Source organism: Notamacropus eugenii, chromosome 1 (assembly GCF_028372415.1).
Source record: "Notamacropus eugenii isolate mMacEug1 chromosome 1, mMacEug1.pri_v2, whole genome shotgun sequence".
Classification (NCBI taxonomy): Eukaryota; Metazoa; Chordata; class Mammalia; order Diprotodontia; family Macropodidae; genus Notamacropus; species Notamacropus eugenii.
In genome coordinates this window covers 59,940,353-59,959,439 of record NC_092872.1, presented here as the reverse complement: position 1 = coordinate 59,959,439, position 19,087 = coordinate 59,940,353, and the positions used below count along the sequence as shown (strand labels likewise).

General features: G+C 38.7%; 1 protein-coding gene across 3 annotated transcripts in view; it reads left to right on the top strand.

The window, feature by feature from the left end:
• PRKCB (protein kinase C beta) overlaps positions 1-19,087 on the top strand; it is a 619,385-nt gene that overhangs the window by 473,350 nt on the left and 126,948 nt on the right. For all 3 annotated transcript variants that reach the window (XM_072603854.1, XM_072603845.1, XM_072603861.1), the window contains exons 13-15: positions 6,658-6,796; positions 16,814-16,894; positions 17,933-18,040. In XM_072603854.1, coding sequence (XP_072459955.1) covers positions 6,658-6,796; positions 16,814-16,894; positions 17,933-18,040 — 328 coding nt within the window. The remainder of the gene's footprint in view (positions 1-6,657; positions 6,797-16,813; positions 16,895-17,932; positions 18,041-19,087) is intronic.

Here is a 19,087-nt window from a genome sequence, read left to right as displayed (position 1 = left end):
CAACTGTAATTGCACCATGGTAAATGTATTTAGAATAACTATGTTTTAGAGCAAGCATTATTTAGCAGGGGTGGGGAATCTGTGGCCTCCAGGCCTCGTGTTGCCCTCTAGGTCCTCAAATGTGGTTCTTTGATTTAATTCAAACTGCATAAAACAATTTGGGCCATACTTGAGGACCTAGAGGGCCCCATGTGGCCTCGAGGTCACAAGTTCCCCATTTCTGACTTAGAGTCTCTTGTACCAATATAAGGAGATCAAAATTGTGTCCTTCCCCTCTCAGTGACTATATACCACTAGCCAGCTATTTGAGAACAGGTACTTAACCGTAAAATTTATAGTACACAATTCAATAAACCCTAATATTGTACAAGCATATTTTCCCCCTTAATTGCTTCCTTTATCACAAAACTATCCCACCCACCCCACTTTTTAAGTTCAAAGTTTTCCATTATCTACTCAGACCAGATCAAGAAGGAACTTGGAATTCTTTATCTATTGAGACCAAGGGAGAAAAAGGACCTTGTGTCTTCTATAGACCTTAAGCTCCATAAAATCCAAAATGTAGGGGACATCTCTTCTCCCAGATCACTGCTTTGTCATGGCAAAGGGGCTTGTGTAGCTCATTGAACTAAGAGTTATGCCATGCAGGGTTAGCCAAGATGGACAGCTCATAGTAGAGTGTTCTGACAAAAGGTGATCTGTTGGAGAAGAAAATGGCAAACCACTCCAGTATTTTTGCCAGGAAAATCCCATGGGCAGTATGAAAGTGATAAAAGATGTGACACTGGAATATAAGCCCCCTAGTTCAGAAGGTATCTAATATGCTATTGTGGGAGGGCAGAGTAAAACTACAGGCAGCTATAAAGTGACTGGGCCAAAGCCAAGAGGAAGCTCAGTCACGGATGTCTGGTGATGAAAGGAAAGTCCAATGCTGTTAAGATCAATATTGCATAGGAACCTGGAATAGAAAATCTATGAACCAAGGTAGGCTGGATGTGGTCAAACAGGAGATGGAAAGATTAAGCATCAACATCTTGGGCGTCAGTGAACTCAAATGAATGGGAATGGTTGGATTTTACCCAAGTGATCATTATATATACATAGTGCACAGAGTGCTGGGCCTGGAGTAAGGAAGACTCATCATTCTAAGTTCAAATCTGGTCTCAGATACTTACTAGCTGTGTGACTTTGGGCAAATAATTTAACCCTGATTGCCTCTCCTCTTTCCCCACTGGTCATAGCAAAGATACTTTTTTAACCACCCAAAAGGTGACTGTACACATGGACCTCACCAGATAGTCAATATAAAAATCAGATTGATTATATACTTTGAAGTCAAAAGTAGAGAAACTCTATATAGTCAGTTAAAACAAGAACTAGAGCTGACTGTACCTCAGATCATGAGCTTTCCTATTGCAACTTTCAGATTTAAATTGAAGAAACTAGGGAAAGCCATCAGACTATATGGCTATGACCTAAATAACATCCTTTATAAATGTGAAGTAAAAGTGATGAATAGATTCAAGGGATAAGATCAGATAGAATGCCTGAAGAACTATGGATGGGGCTTTGCAATATTGTGTAGGAAGCAACAACAAAAACATCTCAAAGAAAAAGAAGAGCAAGAAATGTAAATGGCAATGTGAGGAAGCTTTACAAATAACTGAAGAAAGAAGGAAAACATAACAGAAAGGAGAAAGGGAAAGATACACCCAGCTGAATTTAGAATTCCAGGGAATAGCAAGGAGAGATACGAAACTTTTCTTAAATGAGCAACGCAAAGAAATGGAAGAAAACAATAGACTGGGAAAAACAAGAATCTCTGAGAAAATTAAAGATATCAAGGTAATGTTTCATGCAAAATTGACATGATAAAAGGCAAAAATGGTAGAGACTTAGCAGTAGAAGAAATTAGGAAGTAGCAAGAATATACAGAAGAATTATACAAGAAAGATCTTAATATCACCAGTAACTATGATGTTGTGATTACTGATCTAGAGCCAGACATCCTAGAGAATGAAGTCAAGTGGGCTTTACAAAACATTGCTAACAGGCTAGGTGGAGGTAGAGGTGAGGGAATTCTAGCTGAACTATTTAAAATCCTGAAAGCAAATGCTATTAAAGTGCTGTACTCAATATGCCAGTAAGTTTAGAAAACTCAACAGTGACTGCTGGATTGGAAAAGATCAGTTTGCATCCCAATCCCAAAGAAGGACAATGCCAAAGAATGTTCAAATTACTGAACAATTGTACTCATTTCACACACCAGTAAGGTTATGTTTAAGATCCTGCAAGCTAGGTTTCAGGAATATATGAACCAAGAATTACCAGTTGAGCAGAATCATTTTCTAAGAGGCGCAGGAACCAGAGACCAAATTGCCAACATTTGCTGGATTATGGAGAAAGCAAAGGAGTTCCAGGAAAACATCTACTTCTGCTTCATTAACTACATTAAAGTTTTTGACTGTGTGGATCACAACAAAATATGGTGAGTCCTCAAAGAGATGGGAGTACCAGATTATCTTACTTGTCTCCCGAGGAACTTGTATTCAGACAAAGAAGTAGCAGTTAGAACCAAATATGAAATGATTGATTTGAGATTGGAAAAGGAGTATGACAAGTCTGTATATTTTCATCTTATTTATTTAACTTGTATACAGAGTACATCATGTGAAATGCCAGGTTGGATGAATCAAAAGTTGGAATTAAAGTTTCTAGGAAAATTATAAACAATCTCAGGTATGCAGATGGCAGAAAGAGAAGAATTAAAAAGCCTCTTGATGAGGGTGAAAGAGGAGAGTGTAAAAACTGGCTTGAAGATTATCATCAAAAGACTAAGATCTTGGTAACTGGCCCCATCACTTTCTGGCAAATAGAGACAGAAAAAGTGAAAGCAATGTCAGATTTTATATTCTTAGGCTCAAAGATCACTATAGATGGCAATTGTAACCATGAAATGAAAAGACAATTGTTCCTTCGAAGGAAAGTTGTCACAAATCTGGACAGTATGGTAAAAAGCAGAAACACCACCGTGCCAGTAAAGGTCAGTATGGTCAAAGCTATGGTTTTCCAGTAGCAATGTAAGACTGTGAGAATTGGAGTAAAAGGAAAACTGAGCACAGCAGAATCATTACTTTTGAATTGTAATGCTGGGAAAGACTTTTGAGAGTCCCTTAAACAGCAAGATCACATCAGTCAATACTTAAAGAAATTAATTCAGACTATTTACTGGAAGGTCAAATACTGAAACTGAAGCTATGAGGAAACAAGACTAATTATAAAAGACCCTGATGTTGGGAAAGATTGAAGGCAAAAGGAAAAGGGTATGGCAGAGGAAGAGATGGATAGTGTCATGGAAGCAATGAGCTTGGACAGACTTTGGGAGATAGTAAAGGATAGAAGGGCCTGCTGTGCTATGGTCCCATGGGGTCATGAAGAGTCAGATGTAACTGAATGACTCAACAACAACAAAAATGGACAACAAAAGTAAGCATCTAGTTCCAGACTGGGGATTGTACCCCTGACATCCTTTTTCTTGTGCTAGTCAGGAACTAGTGATGAAAAGGGGATAGCAGGATTCTTGTTGTTATTTTATTAAGGAAGGCAAGGCAGTTGAACCTTGGGGATGGAAAGGTAGCAGCTTCAGTGAGTAGCCCAAGAATATTACTGGCTTTTTTTTTCTATAGTGGTTTTAGCAAACACATTCAAATCTTGGAGAAGCAAGGCTTGTCTGCTAATGTTTGATAACTGCCAAATAGTATTGCTGATAAAAAGTTAATTGGCCTTAGGAGAAGGAAGAAGAGAGAGGCAGGAATGGAGCCATTATGTTGGAGCTGTGCAGATACAGGGGTTTAGTGTCCCTGGTTGACCTTTCCAATGTGTCTGATCTCATTTCTGTTGTGTTGTATCTTTAGTGAAGTCTTTTGTGCTGCTCAGTGATTTCAACTTGCCCAAAGTCTTAGTCACAGAGAATACTAAGGGGGCTACAATGTCAGTAAAATAAATGTCATCCTTGACAATGATATCTAAGCCTTTATCTTCTTCCTTGGAGTTATTGTTGTTGTTGCGTATTTGATGACATCAAGATGATGACATGACTTGCAGTTGACTTTGATAACTGAAGGATGGCTGTGTAAGGTCATCAGTCTCACTTTCTCCTCCAGAGCCATCTGGGTCCAGTGACCAGATATTCATCAAGACGACTGGAGATGGCCCAGGATGCCATGTGAGACCCTGGCCATTTTAGGCTAAGTCCTTATCAAATTCTCACATTGAGTGAGATACACCCATTTTAATGAATAGACTTCTTTAAGTAGTTCCTCAAGGAATGACCCCTTTTAATTAAAAAAAAAAAATCGAACTGGGAGGGGAAGACCCTCAGGTTCCTGGATAAAAGAGAAACAGTTCCTATTTAGTATTTACATTCACTCTGTGCTAGGTGGGCAGGGACCTGTTGTCCAATCTATGAGCTCCAGAGTGAATAAAAAATGTTATTTCTTGGAATAAAAAAAGAAGCCAGAATGGGTCCAGGGTCACCAATAAGGAACTTCAACCTGTTCCAAAAAGTAAACTAAGTTATAACAACTTTGTCACAATGCCATATTCTTGTTGATATCAGAGCCTTTGGGGTCTAGGGTTCTGGCTTTGATGCTTTTCTATAACAACAGCCCTGAAGGTCAGGACTTTGATTTAAATTATCGACCTGGAAAGTGAGAGGGAAAGGCACTGAGACTGAGGTACATCAGATTTCACTCAAAGACAACTAGATATTAGAAGAGGAGGAGGAAAGAAGCAAAAGGAAGGGAAGATGACTTGAATCACTAGATGTGCAGAAAGGAAACCAGGGCCACTGAGATGTGGGGCCTGTGAGCAGGATCTCTGGGTACTAGTGCGGCACTCAGTGGCACATAGTAGGTGCCTAATAGATTTTTATTGACTGACTAGTAGTAACTGCTTGTACTGTACCAGCTCATCTACTATGAGACTGTCTTCAAGCAGAAGGTAAAAACAAGTAGAATTATTCTTCCTGGCAACATTCAGGTATCACTTTTTATTACAGGAGATGAGTGGACCAATCATGTAGCCATGGCCCTTCCGATTGTAATTCATACCTAAAATTTCCAAATACTATCACTTTTCCAATTTGGAGTTCCTAGGCAGTTTTTAAAAAGTGACAATTAAGAAGAGAGCCCAAGAGTAAGAGAAGATGGAGACCATTTAGGCTTTGATTCTGGCATAATCCTTGTCTTATCATAAGGTATATTAAAGCTCTGATGACCTAGCTTAAAGGGTCATTGCAAAGAAAGTGCTTTACAAACCATAAAGGATTATAAAATGGGACTATCTCAATAATGCAAATGAAAAGAGTAATAAAAATAAAACCAAATATCATGAAATTGAATGGCCCAACTTGGTCCTGAGGAAGAGATGAGAAAATATATCTCCCTCCTTTCTTTGGGGACATGCATGTGTTAGTCATGATCACTATTATTTAAATTTGCTTATTTGTTTTTTCTTTATTAGAAGGGAAGGCTTACTTGAGGTTATGGGAAATATATATATGCACACACACAGAGTATGTTTGTTTATTTGTTGTTACTTAGGTGTTTTTTTTTCAGTCATGTCTGACTCTCCATGACCCCATTTGGAATATTCTTGGCAGATACTGGAGTGGTTTGCCATTTTCTTCTCTAGCTCATTTTACAGATGAGGAAACTAAGGCAAACAGGTTAAATGACTTACCCAGGGCCCAGCACTCCATCTACTACACTAACTAGCTGTGTGTGTGTACACACATATGTATATGTGTGTACACACATGTATACATGCACATGTGTATATGTTATACATGCATGTGTGCACATATACATGTGTATGAGTGTATACATATACACATGTGTATTGTATGTACATAGATAGATAAACACATGCATATGTGTGTATGTATAAATATATATAAGTATGTATATATATATACAATGTATCTTTAAAAAGTAAAATAAAAAGGAACGTTATGAAATGAAATGATTGCTTTTCCAAATCATACCCTTAGTTCTGCAGCCCTGCTTGTTGCCATTTAGAGTGTTAGAAATCCATTTAGAATTATCCTTTCTAGGGCTCGGACAATTTAGCTTCCTCTATAACAGTAGATTCTAGAGGATTTCCTCTTTAACATACTAGAGTACATTGTTGTACCCAAGAGAGCAGGATAATGAGGTTCAATTTGTATAAATATTTGCCTTGGTGTAATGGAAGGAGCATTGGATTTGGAGTCAAGGGACCTGGGTTTGAGTCCCAGCTTTGTCCCTTACCAACTAGATCCTGGACAAATCAATTAACTTCTCTTGGCCTCAGTTTTCTTAACTCTAAAATAAGATTAGACTGTATGATGTGTAATATCACTTCTATCTCTAATGTGTGATAATATAACCATTAATAAGTTTTTCCTTTGAATATCTTCATAAATGGAGGATTTTCTTAAAATGTAGGGGGAATTCTTCAAATTCTTTTGAAGACAAAGTAAAACTAAAAACCAAAACTAAACAAAAGTGTTGATACATGTCCTTCTCTGTACCAATGAAGGGAATGCTCACACTGATGAAATCATATTTCCACTTTAGGATTGAATATAAATCCTATGTTGTATTTCTGTTACAGAGACCTAAAACTTGACAATGTAATGCTGGATTCCGAGGGCCACATCAAGATCGCTGACTTTGGCATGTGCAAGGAGAACATCTGGGATGGGGTGACCACCAAGACATTCTGTGGCACTCCGGACTACATTGCCCCTGAGGTGAGGCTAATAGCAGCATAAGGCAGCCCCCCATTGACTGAACCATCATGTCCCCCACATTTACCAAGGGCTATGGCTGAGCTGTGCAGGAACACATACCAAGTAAATTCACCAGAAACAATCCCTAGTCTCTACAAACTTTGTGGAAGAAATCCCTTCCCTTGAGTAGATTTGTATGTGGGTGTATGACTGTATGTCAACCATGTATTGTTAAAACCTCTGAATTTTCCCTGATGTGGGAGAGGGATACCTGTTGTTCCTTTGGGTAGGAGGGAAACATCAGTCATTCTGGAGAAGTGGGTGAAGACTTACTTATAAATGCTTCCAAAAGTCCCTGAAACATGTGGAAAGAGTTAGTCATAGTGGTAGGCCCCTAGGATAAAGGACAGTCGTTCAGTTACATGGTGGTTTGAGCATTGAATTTGAGATCAGAAAGATTCTGACTTCAAATACTGCCTTACGTACTTACTAGCGCTGTGATCTGGGACAAGTCAGTCTCTTTCAGTCTCAATTTCCTTCTCTGTAAAATAATAATAATATAGTAAAAATATAAAATGAATAATAAAATTATAAAAAATATAGTAATAATTGAATAAAAGGAAATAAAATGGTAATAAAAGTTCTGTCTTTCAGGGTTCTTGTAGAATCAAACATGATAGCATCTAAAGCACTTTGCCAACCTTCAAATACTATATCATATTCGGTTACTGTTATCAACATCGTATATTACTATTAGGGATTTAGTTGAGGCAGTAGTCAGAGGGATTGATCCTCAAGCAAGGTGGTAACATGGCACCATGTGGAGTCAGGACCTCCTAGTCATTGGAGAACTGGAGGTAGCCAAGTCAAGTAGCCAGACAGCAGTTATTTCATGGCCACACAGAGAATATATCTTAAGGTAAAATAAAACTGTGATGCTTTGTTTGTTTTGTGCTCTTACCTGTTTTCCCTTAATTGCTAGCCTTTTGAAATGTACTTTTCTTCCTGTAGTTGCAAGGGAAAAGCACCAGAGGGTTACCAAGAGGACATTGCATGTGCTGGTAGTCACAGTAGAGAGTATTTGGGGGTGTCTACTAGTACAAGTTTAATAGCAGCTTTGATCGTATACAGAGCAATTTTCATACATGATACCCCTCATAACAATGCTGCAAGATTGGCAGAGGACATATTTTTATAACCATTTTACAAGCAAAGAAAGTGAAGCCCAGATAGGTAAAAAAAAAAAAAATTTGCCCAAAGGAACTCAGGCTAGTAATTGGCAGAAGCAGGTCTCAAGTCCAACTCTTCTAATTCAAAATTTATTGGTTTTTCCATGTTATCATGGTTTCTTCCTAAGCTTCTGGGCTTGCAATATGAAACCCTCCCTTTAGGCCCCAAGAACAGGTAGCTACATAAGTTAGTTTAGCAGAGATACAAGAGCCTGTGTCCAACATACGTCAAAGTTTGGAAAAGCAGGAATTTAAGCAAAATTTGAAGTTATGATCCAAGCATCAATAAGGTCCTTTTTCAAGCTGCTGCTGTCCATGGCCATCTGATGCCTCATAATTATGAAATTGGAATGTGTGGGATGAGCTAGTGAAACTTGACTGGATGGCAATATGGTTTGTGGGTTGATAGGTATGTTGGACCTGCATCTGAATCTTCTGTAAGAAGCCCAATATTTTTTTCCTGTGACTAAGATTTAAATGAACCAAAATGGCTGTAGCACATTTTCCCTAGGATCTGGTGAACTGCAAGCAAGTTTTCCTACTAACTCACCTAATAGTAATTTGGTCCATTGACAGCTTTCTTGAGGGAAACAACCCTTGATACTTAGGAAAGGGCTAGAATATAAATACTTTTTCTGGGTGTGTGTGTGTGTATATATATATATATATATATAGGGGAAATGGGGTAGGAGGGAAGGAGAGTAGAAAGGAAAGGAGAGCTAAGTGACTTTTGGAAACTAAAGGGAAAGACATTGGCTAAATTCTGAAAATGGGCTTTGTATATCCTAGATTATAATTAAAGAGATAATCCTTGCTTTTCTGAGTTGCCATTCTTTTGACTTCTAGGGATAGTTTCAGTGTTATCAAACTTAATCTACACAATCAACGTCAAATAAAGCATGTCTCATCATAGATTTATATACTGTAACTCTTAGAATCAGACAAATTTAAAATATCAAAATCTTAGAATCTTAGTGTTGGAACGGAGCTTAGAAGTCATCCAGTCCAACCACTGACCCAATGCTGAACTCCTCTCTGTACACCTCCAATAAACAGTCATCCTACTCTTTTAGCTTGATGCCAACTGACTAGATTCCATGAAGATTTAACACTGCAATGCACGCAAGAATACAGACCACAAGCAGCTTTTTTTTGGTCCTGTATATGTGTGTATATATATATATATATATATATATATATATATATATATATATATATATATATATATATATATATATATATATATGTATGTATATGTATATATATGTATGTATGTATATGTGTATATATGTATATGTATATATATGTATATGTGTGTGTGTATACACACAGAGTTTGCCCAAGTTTCTACTACATTTTTTGTTGACATGTCTCACAAACATGGAGGCATTACGTTATAAAACGTAATCATTTCAACTCCTCACATTTCACCTCTCCTGCTGAAACGGCAACACCTGAAGATGAACAGATCCCTAGGATCCAAATTGCCTTTTTGGAGGTGTTGAATTAGTCATCACAATTCTAAACTCAGTTGTGATTCATGGTACCTGGGAATGTATTTGACATCCTATTAGTTCAAATGATGTATTTTATTCACTCTGGCCACTGTCTGGATTAAGATTGATAGCCCGTTGGCATTTGGCCATGAAGCTATGAAAGATTAATGCTCCTCTAAAATAGCCCAAACTCTTGGGTCTGCAGGTCATGGTAAGACTGTACTCTAGTGATAGATAAAAAGGTAGCTTCATAGCAGGAGGGAAAGGACTCATTTTTTCTTAAAATGCAAAGTTGTCCAGCAGGGTCATGGACTAGGGCCATCATTGTTTATTCCTAGGCCCAGAAGAAGTCTAAAGGCTCTGGAATTTGCCCCCAAAATGAAGGAAGTAGCCAGTCAAGTTTGCAGTGGATGCCACAAAGTCCTTCTATGCTCTGATTAATTCCCAAGTGTGATGGGAAAATGATGCTCTGAAGACTTAGGTTTCCCTTTTAGCTCTGCCATTAACTATATGTGTGACCTTGAACCATGGTTTCCACATCTACACAATGAGTGGGTTGGTCTAGATCAGGCGTTCTTAACTGTTTTTGTCATGGACCCCTTTGATAGTCTAATGAAGATTGTGGACCTCTTTTCAGAATGCTTTTTTATGTATAAAACAAAATTTCAAAATAATTGATTTGAATTATATATGTAATGTGCATGTTTCAAAATAATTGATTTCCTTTGTAATTCTATGCCCTTTTATTTTATTTTGTATTTATTTTGGGGCAGTTAAGGGCACAGTGGTTAGAACTTTGGCACTGGAATCAAGACTCAACTTCATGACTTCAAATCCAGACTCACGACTGTGTGACCCTGGGCAAGTCATTTAGCCCTTTTTTTTTACCTCAGTTTCCTCATCTGCAAAATGAGATAAAGAAGAAAATGGTAAACAACTCCAGTATTTTGCCAGGAAAACCCCAAATGAGGTCATAAAGAGTCAGACGCAACTAAAAAATGACCAAACAGCTACAACAATACATATTTTTCTCATACCCATTAATAGATACCCCCCTGAAATCCACCTACAAATCCTAGGATTCCTTGGACCACTGGTGAAGAATCCTTTCCATGCTTGCATGAATTATTTCATTCATTCCTCCCAACAACAATGTAAAAGTAAGCTCTTCAGGTGTTTCCATTTCATGTGTGAGAAAAATTGAGCCTCAGAGGACTTGTTCATTCTCACTCCAACTTCATACAGTTATTGGGATCTCTGAAATGCCTTCTAGCTCTTCCATTCTATGTTCTAAGGTCCTTTACAGCTCAAATATGCCATATTCCAAATTCCAAGATCTCTTCTCGCTCTGATATTCTGTGCTCTAAGGTCCTTTGCAGCTCCAGCATTCTCTGTTCTCTGTTCTAAGGTTCTTTCTACCTCTAAGATTCTGTGACTATGAACTTTAAAAAGCTGATATTTCCCCCACATACATACACACACATTACCCTATCTTTTATAGTTATGAATTTTTCAGCTCCCCACTGAGTCTTCTTTTCCCATCTCAAGTGAGAGCCCACTGAAAACACCCTTCAGAATGGTAGCCAGAGAGATTGCCAGAGTTCATGCTAGCAAAGCTTTTATTTTAATCTTTTGAAGAGGTAGTTCAGCTTTATAGTGGATGGTTGGTAGGGGCTATAAATGCCCAGCAGGCACAGCATGACCATTGCACACTGGCTAGCATACCTTATAGTCAAGGCCTAAGTTTAACCCTCTTTTTGCCTAAACTTTTCATTTCAGTTTTAGAAACTATTTTCTTCCCAATGACCCAACTCCAACTTTTTTAATGGAAGGCAAAGGAAAAATAGCCATCATTTCCCCCAATATCATGATATTATACACTACAATATGTCAGTAATGCACCTATTTTTTAAACTGAGGGATGCATGTACTAACATCTCCCTGTATGCATTAAATTCATAGGGTTCCCTCCTCAACACCGATTCACATAAAAATCAAACACAAAGGAATTAGGATGGCTAAGTTGAGGCAACATTGGAAAGTCAGGAAATTTACATTCAGTGCCCGGTGCTTGAACTCATGGGATCAAACATTACAAGCAGAATTACAACCAACTTGGACTGGTTGATATTTATCAAGTATGATCCCTGATTTCTTGATTTTGTGCCTTTGCTTGTCCCATCCTATATGTAAGGAAAACCCTGCTTGCCCCATCTCAGACTGCCTGCTGACATATCTTCCAAGTTCCAGGTCAGATTCTATCACTTTTTAAAAACCATCCTTAACCCTTCCATCTGACAGTGATGTCTGCCTCATTTGATCTCTTCTACTCTTGTAGAGTAGTTAAATTGCAAAGTGGATAGAGCACCAGACCTGGAGTCAGGAGGACCTGAGTTCAAATACATTTCCAGACGCTTGCTAGCTGTGTGATCCTGAGCAACTCACTTGACACTTTTTGCCTTACTTTCCTCATCTGTAAAAAGAGCTGCAGAAGGAAATGACAACCACTCCAGTATCTTTGCCAAGAAAACCCCAAATGGGGTCACAAAGAGTCAGACTTGACTGAAACGACTCAACAACAAGCTGCCTTTATGTTCTTCTCTGTCTTTTACTTGCATCGTCACATACATCTGCCACCAGACTACAAGCTCCCTGAGGGCAAAGAACATATCTTACTTATCCTTCCTCTTCCCGGAATCAATCAAGGCCCTTGCATAAATTAAGTGCTTAAAAAATAGATAATAATATAAAATATTGGCTAAATAGGAAACACCTTATAAAACATCATCATAGCTTACATTTATATCAAGCTTTTAAAGTGTACAAAGAACTTCACAAATATCTCATTTGATCCTCACAAAAATCCTTGGAGACAAGCTGCTAATATTAACTCTGTTTCGTTGCTGTTGTTAAGTCAATTGGTCATGTCTGACTCTTTGCAAAAGTACTGGAGTAGTTTACTATTTCTTTCTCTAGCTCATTTTATAGATGACAGAACTGAGGCAAACAGGGTGAAGTGCCTTGCCCAGGGTCACACAACTGGTAGGTATCTGGCCAATTTTGAACTCATGAGGATGAGTCTTCTTGACTCCAAGCCCAGCACTCTATCTCTCCACTGTGCCACTGAACTGCCCTCTAAAGTGCTACATAAACTTGAAATTCTTATTATTTTTGAATATGGTGCTTCCAGGGTAAAAATTTGCTCCTAATGACATGGCCAAGTAGACTGGAATCCTGAAGCACTGTAAGGAACAATATAACTCATAAGAAGGTAAACAATTTACAGAAAAAAGAAAGCACAATGAAGTCTTTGTGGGTAAAAATTTATCCTCATAAAAAGTTATTAACAGTACAAATATTCCATATGCAAGCTTCCCAGGATAATAGAAAGGGTTTCTTTTAAACCTAATTTATAGATGGCATAGAGCTGGGAGAGATAGTTTATAGGATAATAGGATTATTAATTTAGAGCTTTCAGGGACCTCAGAGGTCATTGATGGGTTGGATGACAGAATAAAGACTCAAATTTATCTTAACAGCCTGGAATGCTAGGGGGGAAATGAGTTGTAACAAGAATAACATTCTCTTTCAAGGATATAAAATTCTGTATTTAGGATTCTAAAAATAAATTATCTAGGTGTAGGACAGAAGAACTTATCCTCTGACAAATGGCCAAAAGACATAGATGTATGTTAAGCTTAAAGAACGGGAGACTTGGGCAGGACAGGTTGTTGTTGTTCAGATATGTCTGATTCTTGGTGACTTCATTTGGGGTTTCCTTGGCAAAGACACTAGAGTGGTTTGCCATTTCCTTCTGCCGCTCATTTTACAGATGAGGAAACTGGGGCAAACATGTTTAAGTGACTTGCCCAGGATCACATAGCTAGTAAGTGTCTCAGACTGGTTTGGAACTCAGAAAGTCTTCCTGACTCCAGACCTGGCAATCCATCCACTGTGCCACCTAGCTAAGCTTGCATATCTAAAGACTTGTCATGTGGATAGAGAAAATTTGCTTTGTGTTATTCCAGAGGGACATCTTCATTAGATATGAAGAATATTATAATCTACCTTCCTCCCCCAGTGGAATGAGTTCCCTTACGGAACACTGAGCTTCCCACAATGGAAGTATTCACCCAAAGACTAGCTTGCTAGGTGTAATTGATGTTGAAGAGGAAATTGTTTTTCCTAGGAGATTGGACTTAATGACTTTTGGAGTCCCTTCCTATAATAAGATTCTGTGATTACAAGTCTTCCATATAGACACAAGAATTTCATTCAATTTCACAAGCATTTATTTAGTATCTAAACAGCACTTGGCGGACAATAAGTCATAAGCATTTATTAAGTGTTTACTGTGTCCCAGGCATTGTGTTGAACCCTGGAGATACAAAAATAAGCAAAAAGAAACAGAATCTCAGCCCTTGAAGAGCTTATATTCTAATGGGGAACAACCACACGTATAAGAAAGTTAAAAAGTCATGGAAGGAAGGGGCTGAAAAGGAAGTAGTACCTTCTTGGGATAATTGTGTCCAAGTCCATAAAATCAGAGGCATAGCTGGGAGGGGAATGAAGTCTGGTCAACGTGGACCTGTCCCCAAAATAGAGGCCTCTGGGAGCCAATGGAAATAGGAGCCAACGTGACTGAGAGATAATTCAAGGTGAGAAGACCCAAAGTTCTTAGGAGAAAGCTAAGTCATAACGGGGAAGTCTAGAGCGAGTCAGAAGCATATCTGGAAGAGAAATTCCTTGGGGTGAAATTCTTGAATGAATGAATCACTAGACTTAAATCAGTCTGGCAGTTCTCATCTTCTAACTTTCCCCTTCTTTAAAGGAGACCCTCCCATTCTCTAAATCAGAGAGCTTTGATCAGCATCGTGAGAATTATTTAGCCACATTCAATTATGGGCCATGAGCAGGACCCACAAGTCAAAGGTTTAGGTAGAAACTAAATTAAAACAGCTACATTTATATAACACTTCAGGGTTTGCAAAGGGCCTTATGTATCTTTAATGATGACCCTAGATCTTGTAAGGTGAGTAATGTTACTCCTTCCAATAGCCCCCAGTTTTAATGATGAAGAAACCGAGAATCATAGATGATAGATGACTTTATCACAATCTCACAGATAGTTTGTGGCAGAGGCAAGACTTGAACCAGTCATTTTTGGCTCCAAGCCCTCTTTCCAGTATATTCCACTTTCTCCAACTCCCAGAAGACAGTGTCTTTAGCTATAGGATAATATCCAGTATGCCCAAGTTCACCAATACTCCTTACACCAATACACCATTTTCATCTCAGTGTAGTGTTTTCTTTTACCCAACGAGAACAGATGTTTTATTTGAGAATGGAAAAAAGGAAATGGAAAAATAGGTTGACTTTACAGAAATTCATTTTGTAGTCAGTTTTATAGGAAAATACCTTTTATGGGTAAAAGCAAGTAATACATTTATTTGATGTTAGACAAATATTTGAGAACATGGTCATTCATTTTAACAAGTATTTATTAAGCACCTACTATTTGTGCTAGATCTGGGGAATCAAAGCCAAAAGGAAGAGTGCCTGCTTTGAAAAAATTTACATTCTAGTAAGGAAAGATATATGTGCATGAATCAATACAGAGTAATAGGAAATTATTGTAGAAGAGGAAGAATGCTGATGACTGGAGGAGTGAGGAAAGACTTCCTTTTGGAGGTGGACACCTAAACTGTGCTTGGAAGAAAGCTAGCAATTCTGCAAGATACAGATGAGGCGGGAGTGCACAGGCATGCGGGTGGGCTCCATTTTTGCTATGTTGCAAATAGGGCAATTTGACTAGAACAGGTGTTGTTCAAGGGGAGAAATAGGAAATAAAACAAGACAGATTATAGAGGATTTTAAGTGCCAGACACTTAAAGGGACAGCTAGTCGGCACTACAGAGTGCTGGGCATGAAGTCAGGAAGATATATCTCCATGAGTTCAAAACTGGCTTTGGACACTTACAAGTTTTTTGACTCTGAGCAAGTCACCTAACCTTGTTTGTCTCAGTTTCCTCATATGTAAAATGAGCTGGAGAAGAAAATGGCAAAACACTCTGGTATCTTTGCCAAGAAAACCCCAAATAGGGTCACGAAGAGTCGGACATGACTAAGAAACAACTGAACAACCACAAGTGCCAGGCTGATGAATTTGTATTGTGTGAAGCAGTAGAGAGACATTGAAACGTCTGGAGTTGATCTCATATCAAATCTCTGTTTAAGGGATATTATTGATTAATTCTATGTATAGAATTGATTTTTCTTCCTGTTCCTTTAAAGCTGCGTATCCTTCTAAGGTTATGATTTATGTAACTCCACTTCCTTCTCCATAACAAGAATATGCCATACCTAATACAGTCAAATGAAAGAAGAGCGTTGGCAAGTACTTTTTCCCCTGTCAACAATTCAGCTCAATTCAAATCCATTCAACTGATTTAATTCAGTTCAGTAAATGTTTAGGTGCTTGATTTGGACAGGCATTATGCACACTTGGCATTTGGGAAATGACGAAAAATTACATAGTCTCTCTTCCCTTGTAATTTGATAGAGGAGGTAAGATCCTATACAAATTTTTTGGGATTTCATTGAAAGCTTTCTCTAGCAATGCAAATCAGAAATTCTTTTTGGGATTTAATAGTCTTCTAGTCTTGCCAGAACACCTGAGCAGTTGTGACTTGGTGGGGAGGGACCAAGACACCAGAAAAAGGTATAGTCAATACACAGTATGTGTAATAGAACTTGAACTCATGCCTTCATTACTCTAAAGCTAGATTTCTGTCCACTCCAGCATATTGTTTCTCGCAAATTGCCACATACAAATTACCATGAACCATTTAGAGTGTCATCAGGACATAAGAGGAATATAAAGTGCTAGGAGAGATTTGAAGATGATCAGATTATTTCTGACATGGAGATTCAGAGACGATTTCATGGCACCTTGGTCTTGAGGGGAGGGAAGGCTTTGGACAGGTAGAGTTGGGGTCTGTGAGGGAGCTGGGAGAGAACAGGACAAGATTGAGGGCTAAGGGTCTTTGCCAGGTGTCCAAATTTCCTACCCTCACTTGAGGTTAAGGAAGAGGGAAAGACTTAACATCGTAATGTTCTTCTCTTTTAACTGCCAACACAGTCTTGGCATGTGGCATTGTGGAAGGGCCTGGGTATCTTTAAAGATGTGCGGGAGTTAAATGTAGCACATATACTGGGTCCAGGTCTTTATCATTAATGGACTTAGCTTGTGGTATTGCCCAGAGAGACGGAAATCTACTCATAATCCTGATGGCACATTTTGTGTTTTCCAGATAATTGCCTATCAACCTTACGGGAAGTCGGTAGATTGGTGGGCATTTGGAGTGTTGCTGTATGAAATGTTGGCTGGCCAGGTAATTGAATTTTAAGTGACTTGCTTTCCTCCTGGTCTGTGTATTTCACTGCAGTCCATGTGTTAATAGAAATCTATTCAGGGGTTGTTTATACCGTGTGAAAAACAGGGAATTGACCCTGTGGGCAGCCAAACTCAAAACATCCAGCCTCGGATCACAGTTGTCCTGCCATCCTCTTATTCGCCAGTCCACTCTCTGCCTGCTTAGCGCTGAGAGGGTGATCCAAGGAGGGAAAGAAATGTTACTTAAGATGAGCCAATATCCCAGATGAAGAGAAGTTACATGGAGGGAGATGCATTAGGTCCACTCTTAGACTGAGCTGAGCCAATTTCTTGGGGATTCTGGCTCCGTCTTAGAACCAACTCAGGAGATCTTGCATTGAGTCCCATAGCTTTTTCCTTTACTACTTTTGGAAATAGTAACCTGTCCTCTAACCCTACAATTCAAGCCAGCTTAGCTTCCCAAGTTCAGAAATTTTCCTGCCTTCTTCCTTTATTACCTTTCCAACCTATGTTGCTTATGCCACCTTAAACTAGACATCACATCCAGTTCTCTCCTTATCTGCTGCATGCAGCAGACCTCAGGATTGGACTTTCTAGGATTTATTATATTATTATCATTATCTTATATCACATATCATTGTCATATTATATCTAGAATTTATTATAATTCAAAAAAATAACCCAAAGTAAGGTTATTAGAAAGTATGTATAAAAGTTCTGTCCTGGATGGTGCCTAAATTCTCTAAGTTGCTTAATGGCTCACAGTCCTCTGGAATCCCATACTACTACATTTAGTATCCTTACACCCCTTACCAGACAACGGATTTCTCTAAAAAGAAATCAATTGATATATTTTGTTTTTATATCACTTTTATTTCCCAACATATCTTTCTCCCCTCCAATAGCCAGTGAGCCATCTCTCATATCAAACAAAGGGGAGACAGTTTAGCCAAACTGGTCACTGCCAGAATCTTCAAAAGAAAATCTTTTTTCTTACTAATTCTTTATCCCTGGTTTTCTCCCTTCTGTACAACAGGCTCCTTTTGAAGGAGAAGATGAAGATGAGCTTTTCCAATCTATCATGGAGCACAACGTGGCTTACCCCAAGTCCATGTCGAAGGAAGCTGTGGCCATTTGCAAAGGAGTAAGGAAATACTTGAATTTGAAACAGTTATATCTGCATTGGAGGGATGGGGAAAGTGAAAGGAACAGAGTTACTGCTATAGCACATGCATGATACTGTGCAAAGAGCACTGAAATTTGAGTCAGAGGGACTGAGTTCAAAACCTGACTGTATTATTTGCTACCTGTGTGATCTGAGTCAAGTCTTTAACCTCTCTGAGCCTTGGTTTCTCTCCTGTAAAGGTGAAAGGTTGGATTAGATGATGTCTCTGGTTACTTCTACTTCTAAATTGATGATACTATAATCCTAAAACACATAATCCTTCCCATGAAAGGTTCTCTCAGTTTGGGATGAGTTCTGGTTTATAAATGACCCATTTGTAATTATCAGATAGTAGAGACTCTGGGCTGACACTCCATACTACATGATCTTCCAGTTCCTGGAAGTGTGAAGTGGATTGAATCAGCTCTCCAAGTTCTCCTTGGGATTTAAGTGATTCCAGAAACTCCATGGATATTCTAAGCTAAGGAAAAGACATTTGGTCCCTTCAGATTCCTCTTGTCATAGGCTAGAATACTTGGTATGAGTAAGACTTAAAGATCTGAGAATTGGCCCCTTTCCACAGGAAGCCCTAGATTGAACAAAGAGGCTCCATCTAGTGCTCTCCAACCCCTATGTCTCAAGAGAGCAATGTAGAGCAAAAAGGTGGCCAAGCTTTCCCACCAACTCTTGCCTTAGAATCCTAAGGGGAAAGTTGAGCATTCGCCAACACTTAACTTCCAGCTCACTAGTCATGGTCCCGGGACTGTCAGATCTGTAGCAGTGCCTCACATTCATTCAAGACCATTTCAAACAAGGGTTATGTAGAAGAAAAGTCTGCCTGCATTAAAGTCTCTACTTAGAATTGAAGCCCAGGCTCATGGGTGGTACATTATTGTTATATTGGGCACTCCTGGGGGACATACTTCTCAGGGGAGGACAAGTGACTCAGAGGGTATCCTAGAAGATACTCCTTCTCATTTAAATCCTAATGTATAGGAAGGTCCAAGCACAAAACAGTGACTGACA